Source organism: Microtus ochrogaster, unplaced genomic scaffold (assembly GCF_000317375.1).
Source record: "Microtus ochrogaster isolate Prairie Vole_2 unplaced genomic scaffold, MicOch1.0 UNK2, whole genome shotgun sequence".
Classification (NCBI taxonomy): Eukaryota; Metazoa; Chordata; class Mammalia; order Rodentia; family Cricetidae; genus Microtus; species Microtus ochrogaster.
Window position 1 is genome coordinate 8,577,057 of NW_004949100.1, and position 7,988 is coordinate 8,585,044.

General features: G+C 41.4%; 1 protein-coding gene across 3 annotated transcripts in view; it reads left to right on the plus strand.

Moving 5' to 3' along the window:
* The window catches only part of Lmo7 (LIM domain 7), a 193,363-nt gene that overhangs the window by 53,093 nt on the left and 132,282 nt on the right, over positions 1-7,988 (plus strand). For all 3 annotated transcript variants that reach the window (XM_026788357.1, XM_026788359.1, XM_026788358.1), the window contains exon 2: positions 2,473-2,543. In XM_026788357.1, the coding sequence (XP_026644158.1) occupies positions 2,473-2,543 (71 nt within the window). The remainder of the gene's footprint in view (positions 1-2,472; positions 2,544-7,988) is intronic.

Here is a 7,988-nt window from a genome sequence, read left to right on the forward strand (position 1 = left end):
TTTTCTAAGGTGCATAAAATGTCTAGAGAAGATTAAAGTATTCAGAAAGAATTTTCATTGTATGAGATATTAGAGTATCCAAGTTTTATTTTCATTATCACACACACGAACACGCATGTGTACACACACATACTCAGTTTGTGGTTAGACAATGCATCTTTAAGTCAGACTATTAAAAACAATGAACGTTGAGAAATCTGAGTAGCCGTTTAAACTCTCAACACTTAAGAATGAATTTTGAAGGTGTAGTGGTGTGGTTCGTTAATTTAGGTTTCTAGAATCTAATGAACGTGGGGTTGATTTTTCTGGACAGCTGAGTTCCTTACCTTCACATTTCTCTCTGGTGAAACGTGAGTGAGAAGAAGGACTGAATTTCCTGCCGTGTGAAGTGAATAGATAATGAGAAGTTACCCTACTGTAAAAACTCGAGTTACAGATGGTTGTGAGCCACCGTGTGGGTGGTGGGAATTGAACCTGGGTCCTCTGGAAGAGCAGTGCTCTCACCACCAAGTCAACTATCCAGCCCCTGCTCTGTAGGCTTTTAAAGTGAGCCCTTTGGGGGGCAGTTAGGGTTTCTGAATAGCTCTTTTTCAGCATCTTGACTTTATTTAATAGGATTCTAGGCATAATTCAGCCTGGCTGTGTGTTAAAGTACTCTAGAGTATGGACAAGTGACAACGTCAGAATTCACTCGTGTCATGGGTTAGGTGGACACTCTTGGCAGCCTTTACATGTGAATGATCTTGCGATTATTTTCCCTGTTTGGATTTGCAGACTCGGGGAGATGATTTAATGTGTTTGATAACTCATCGCTCTTAGGCAGTGAAAGTGGAGGTGAGCTAAGCTTTGTGTACCTCAAGTCCTTTCCCTCTTGTCACTTGCTACACTCTGCTCTCTGGACTGGCTGTGCACTGTGGTGACTGTCATTTTGCATTGCTCTTCTTATGTCTGCAGATCACAGCCTTTCTTCTCCATCACCATTTGTCAGCTAAATGGCTTGAGAATGTCATGGTTGTCCTATGCTGGTGCTCCCGAGGGTTTTGCTTGGACTGGAGATAGTGACTCTGTGTCGAGCATTTCTGGGTCTCGCTCTTTGACTATTGGGAGGAGATTTCTGAAGAATTAGCTGTCTTGGTGTTTTTCATACGTGGGTCCACCCTCACTTTGAGTTTGTTTTTGATGTGTTTGTGGGGAAATTCTGGAGTTGGTTGCTCAGGTTATCCGAGCTAATCTGGTAATTCTGAAAGGAGTAAGTACATCATTCTGTCTAGGCAGTTTTTTAAAACTATGCTTTTAAATGTGGTCTTTACTTCTATGCCTGAGCTCTAAGAGGGCAAAGCTGCTTGCTTCTTTATTATTAACCTTCAGCTCTGTGTTCCAGTAGGAACAGAGACAGAAGGATTGTGTTTAATTTTCTACAGCTGAGTGGATGTCATACAGGAGATGGACCCTCTATTTCTTCCTGGGTTTGAGGATATCACAGCCTGGCCAGACACTTATGATGAGAAACTAAGTCAATATCTCTACCTTTCCTCTCTCTATCCCTGTCCCGTGTGTGTGTGTGTGTGTGTGTGTGTGTGTGTGTGTCTGTGCCTGTCTGTGTGTATGCATGTGTGTGTCTGTCGGTCTTATGGAATATAGACACACGTCACCATGCTCTGCTCTGCTAACTTTGAGTAGAAAAGCAGCTGTGAAGTTATCACCTGACTTCTCAGGCCTACTATCTGGCTGTAGCAATCTCAGGCACTATGGAACATCATGGAATCCAGAGTTCTGGGTGAATGGCAGACACAGCAGCAGTGAGAGAGGAGAATGGTGGACATTATTGCATCATGCACCTGACCCATTTACCTGACCTGGGATGTAAGATTCACGACTTTCAAATGTAGTTTTCTCCAGTTTATATCTTAATTTACTCTTATTGATTCATCCATAGTTCTCTTTTGAAACTCGTTAGAAATTGAGTTTAGCCGGGCGGTGGTGGCACACTCCTTTAATCCCAGTACTCGGGAGGCAGAGGCAGGCAGACTTCTCTGAGTCCGAGGCCAGCCCGGTCTACAAGAGGCTTCAGGACAGGCTCCAAAGCTAGAGAGAAACCCTGTCTTGAAAAACCAAACAAAAATTTAGTTTTTAAAAAATATTTCTTCATTTTTGTTTGAGGTTGTAGTATAGTTACAACATTGCCCCTTCCCTTTCCTCATTTTGATCCCTCCCATCTACCCTTGCTCTTCCTCAAATTCATGGCCTCTGTAACCTTACTCTATCATCCAATAAAATGATTACACCACAGGACACACTTATTCACACTAACATGGTTATAACACAGAATAGTACACAATTTCTATGAGGAATGACTTTTGGCGATACGAGCAAATCATTCAACTAAAACATCAAATGCTTGTTAGTTAACAGCATTGTGAATTTACTTTGTTTCTCGTCCCGATTTACTGAATGCCCACGTCTGTCTTTCAGGCTGTGACTGAGAAGAATTTTGAAACCAAGGATTTTCGAGCCTCTCTAGAAAATGGTCTTCTGCTGTGTGAGTAAGTATTTAAGGCTCGCTCTCCACAGTCACAGGGTTGTGTCCTTGGTCCCAAGTGAGATTTGATCTCTGTAAGCTGACACCTCCCCAGTCTGAGACAGTAGAGAAGGGGGGTTATCAGTCTTGGTATCTAAAGATAGTGTTGGTAAAATATATATTATTTTTAATTAGTAAATAAGCAAGAGCCTGTCATTGCTTTATGGGCAGATAGTTGAAGAGGGACTTGATTATATCTGACTATAGCTCACACTCTATATAATTGCCTCATTTTCAAGTTAATATACAGGATCCCTTTCATCAGGAAGATACAATGATCACTGTGGCAAGTGTCTCTTTAGGGTTAAGTGGAGTCATTACATTGCCGAAATCAATTTGAGTCATTGGCTGTTTACTTAGCTAATAGATGCCATTGTGAGCTGCATTCCAAGCTGTGGTTACCAGAAGTTACCAGGCTGGTGCCCTGACTGATGGTGTGCGGTCCACAGTGTTTGCTTTGTGCAGTGTTTGAGTCTCCAGTTAACCAGACATGTGACCTTTGTGGATAAGAGATGGGCCTGTGAGGGAAAGGATAAAATTCTAGAGAAAAGTATGAGTTGCAGAAGTAGGCAAATAAATTATAAGAATGTACTTGAGTTCCCACCCAAGTATTTTGAAAGCACTTGGTAATTCCAATCTAGCCTCTTATCACGTAGATGTTTCTGGAATCTGTCCACATGTACACTCTGGGAGTGAGCTACTAGAACCTGCATGTTTTCTTTCTTTTTGGTGATGGGAGCCCAGTGTGTACCATCATGCTGGCTCACAAGGTGCCCCTAGATACTTTTGATTCACCCTTCGAAGGATGCTATTTGCAATAAAGATTCCGAGAGAAAGGGTTAGATTCCTTTTCCCATTACTTTTGGATGTTCACAGAGGTGACCTAGCTTTTATACACATTTACCAGTGATTTAATGTTTGCAATGCAGAGATCAGGGCATTTAATCTGCCTGATTCGTGGAACTGCTGTGCTCAATCCCAGTTTGGGTTTCCATAAACTGTGGAACTTGGTGTCCACATGCATTGCTAGGAGGATGGCCATTGAACCATCCTTCTTGGCAGCTGTCCAAACGCCTTTAATATCATTAATTCATTCCATATAAAGTTCCGTCGAGTCTCTTTGACTGGTTACAGATCTCTGTTAAACCAGTTGTGATTCAGAGAAATGTCGATTTATGTAGTTTTACCTAATGTATACTTGGAACCGCACCTTCAGGGCCACGGATGAAGTTGCAGATTTTTCTGTTCCTCCTCACTCAGCTGTGTGCCCACAATCCTTACTGAGAAATATTTAAACTCAATTAGGCTGCATGGTCTGCCCAGTGGGCGACAGAGGAGGAATGATCTTGATTTGAAAACTGTACCATTTAAGGGTTTTCTTGTGTGTTCAGAAGATAGAGATTTCTTATGTGTTCAGAAGATGGAGAGAAAATGCCTTTCTTGAGAACCATGTGACCCTTATCGCTGAGTCTGGCTATGCAAGGGTTTGCAGAAAAGGAGCTATCTATGATACTAAGCTCCACAATCTTGAGGAATTAGATGGCACTTTACAGAAATGTGTCTACGAAAATGTGCTGTTATATTTAGTTTACGAGAGTATGGAGACTAAGTAGATGTTCTATTTAAAGAGGTCCCTTGTGTTTTACATATTTCTAATGATTAGCGATTGCTCAGAATGTGTGGCTAGAGTAACCACATCTCATGGTGGCGCCTCTTCCTTTATTGTTAGTTGTTTGAGAGTTTCATGCATTCATCTATGTTTGGGTAAAGTCTTCCCCCCATTTCCCTCATCTCCAAATCCTCTTCTCCCGCCCCCACTATTCCTCACAATTTCATGGTTTTTCGTTTATTGTTTTGGTCTTTTGTTTTGTTTTTGCTTTGGTTGGTTATTGTTGTTGTTGAATCCAGTTTGTCCATTTAGTGCTGCCAGTATGTACTGTGTATAGGCTTAGTGGGGCAGAAAACTGACTCCCCTTTCCTAGTAGCACCAGTTGCCAATAGTTCCTCAGTAGAGGTGGGACTTCACAGCCACCTTCCCACTCCCCACTTGTGCCTGGCTTCATAGTTGTGAGTTCATACAAGCACCTACTCTGTTGCATTTCCACTTTGGTTCTCCTGATCTTTTTGCCCCTCTTCTTTGATATGTTCCCAGAGCCCTGGGAGGACGTGGGAAGATACAGATGTCCATCTAGGGCCAAGTCTATGCAGTCTCTCATTCTCTGATCTTTGACTGGTTTCAGATCTTTGTTCATTGTGACACCTGTTCTGGATTTAACTGCAGCTTATGTACAGTTCTGGTCTGTGTGGTTTGAAATGATTCCTAAAAACTATACCTAGGCTAAGTGATGGGCATATCATTACAAGTAAGACTAAAAACACTGTTTTGACCCAAAAAAGAACAAATTAGAGTAGAAATATTTCTGAATTGTTCCAAACTAATACAAATTAAAATAAATGTAATTTCTTCTCTAATAGTGATAACAAATACTTAGCTACATTCATACATGTTATAGAGTATATATATATATATATATATATATAGTTATGCTGTTAATAAAGCATATATCTATACAAATCTATCTATATGTCTATATAAATAAAATTGCCATTTCAGCAATCTCATTAATTTGTACCATCAGTGAGATTCTTGCTGTCTTATCTCGTAGTTTCAGCAGCTTCGATCCTTCAAGACTGCTGCTCTTTCTTTAAACTGGCATTCCACACTATCCACATCTGGAGTCAGAGGACCTTCTTACAATCGCTCCACTGATAGCAGAGGGGCATGTCAGACTCCACACGGAAGCCACCTCTGCACTGGAGTCTCAGACAGGGCACACATCTGAGTAGCAAGTACTTCTTGTGCATTTATTTGTCAGGTTGATGGACGATTGGGGTGAGCCTGTTTGTGGTAATAATCTTCGTCCTAGCAAGTTTGATTTGGTATCTAGTGAGCTGAAAGCTGAAGATTACTACTCTGTGCATGTGTGTGTGTGTATTACATACATTTCTCTGTATGTATGTGTGTTGTGTACATCTGTGTTTGTGCATGGAGAAGACTTCATCACTGGGTGCCCGCTTTGGTCACTCTCTAGCTTGCTTGTTTGCAATGGGAAATTTCACAGCATCTGGAGTTGATCAGCTTGCTGTCACTGGTTTGCACAGTGAGATCCATGGCTCCCCTTACCTCTGCCTTCCATATGCTGGGATTGTGAGACTCTCATGCCTGGCTTTTACGTGGGTGCAGAGGATCTGATCTCAGGTACTTATGCTTGCATGTAGGCAGATGTTTATCAATGGAACCGCTGCCTGCTCTGTTCTTACACTGTTTTAGATACACATTCTCTTGACTTTATTAGCAGCGAGATAGGCACTACCCCTTCCTTTAAAAAATTTTTCCTCTAAATTAATGAAAATACTGACTAGAGTTCTTAGGTTATTTTAGCTCTTTGAGTTTTATCAGTGATATCCATAGTCTGTCTCATTTCTTTAGTGTTGGCTAGTATTCATACAGGCTGTTACCCTCCATACTTAAAAAATATAAAATAGTTTTTTCATGAATATCCATAGCCCTGCTTTGCTCTGGCACAATTGTTTCTGTGATCTGAACACATCATTTGGCTACTGATATCAGTCAGCAATCTCCTCATCTTGCGGTTGAAGTCTTGGAAGTCTTCCGACAAAAACATTCTTTATTCCTCTGTGAAGGTTTACTTGGAGATAGTCTCGCTGGGTGTGTCACTGGTTAGTCAGTCTGTACCTCCCCTCTTTGGAGCCATCCCAAGTTTCTGCTCTGTCCCCACTGGCCATGCCTCGGTGAACACATGACTCGCTTCACCGAGAAGCTTCTCACCATGTCATCGGGTCGTTTCCCCACCCCCTCTTTGCTTGCTGCTAGGAAAGAGCGGTGCTTTGAGAGGACCTGCTTGCAGTTATAGTTCCTCTGTGATTATCTTAGTGCCTAAAGCATCCAGTCTTGAGAGATTCGTTCAATAGAATAAGAAAACAGTCATACCAATACTATTCTTCTCAGTGGGAGGGTCAAGTAATTTTTATTTATTTATTTATTTATTTATTTATTTATTTATTTATTTATTTATTTATTTGGTTTTTTGAGACAGGGTTTCTCTGTAGCTTTGGTGCCCGTCCCGGAACTAGCTCTTGTAGACCAGGATGGCCTTGAACTCCCAGAGATCCACCTGTCTCTGCCTCCCGAGTGCTGGGATTAAAGGCGTGCGCCACCACCGCCCAGCTCAAGTAATTTTTAATATAGTAGACAACATAGGAGATGATGTCACCTGTCATGGATGTTTATAAAACACCATTATATAGAGTCAAGGACTTGTGCATAAAGGCCAGGAACTGGGAATCCCTGAGATTTCTGTCCAGTGTGACAGAGGAGGGCCACAGGCTTTGGTGGGATGGAAAAGGCAGTTTTCCTGCAGCTTGAATTTCTGAAGGAGGAGAAATGGCTCACGTATGACTCCACAAGCCTAAGCTACCTACTGGCGCGAATCCATTGTTTACAGCTTCTAGAAATTTAAAAAGTAAAGAACATCAGCTTTATAGTCTCCAATATTACCGCCCAGCCCAGCCAGCAATATGTAAATAGTGGTGCAGGGTAAAAGTTCATAAAGATAATTAACTTTTCAACTGCTTTCTCCTTTTGGGTGTGTTTTAAGCTTGGCATCGATATGTCTTCTTTTTAAACATCACCGGTCCATTTTATCAATGATCTGACATCTGTGTATGTGAAATGTCATTAAGAATAGTATGTCAGGCTGAAGATCTACTTGGCACATGCTACAGCTTACATTTTCCATAGCAACCATTCCCTATAGACTCCTTCCAAGTGGTTGCATTTTTCTCTTTTAATATTTTGGCCTCAGCTTTGAGGGTAGAAAGCACAGTACTGTTATTTTGAGTGTAAGTCTGGTAGTGTTTTCTTACTCTAATCTCTAAGAATAGAACATGCAATATTTTAGTCTCGGGGCCTCTGACACATAAATGAAAAGCTTGACTTGCTGGCCTGTGGTCAGCGACAGTGTCGTAGCCCTAAGAGGGAAAAGCTGCTCAGTTTGTGATGGTGGCCAGAGTGCTACGGAGTAGAAGGAGCGGGGACAAGACACATAGGTCAGATCTTCTTGCAATTAGACACGTCTTCTACTCTTTCTCATTTCTTGATAATGCCATCAGATTATGAATTCATAGAGGGGTTAATCCATTGATCAGATCAAACCCTCAGGACTGTAATTGCTACTCTGTATAGCTCATAAGCAGGCCACCAACTCCAAAGCATGTACCTGTAAGGAAATGATTTCCCATTCAAATCATAACTTACAGAATCTAACTAGACTTTTCCAATATTTGTAACTTTTCAACATGCACACAGAATAATATAAACAGGCATGAA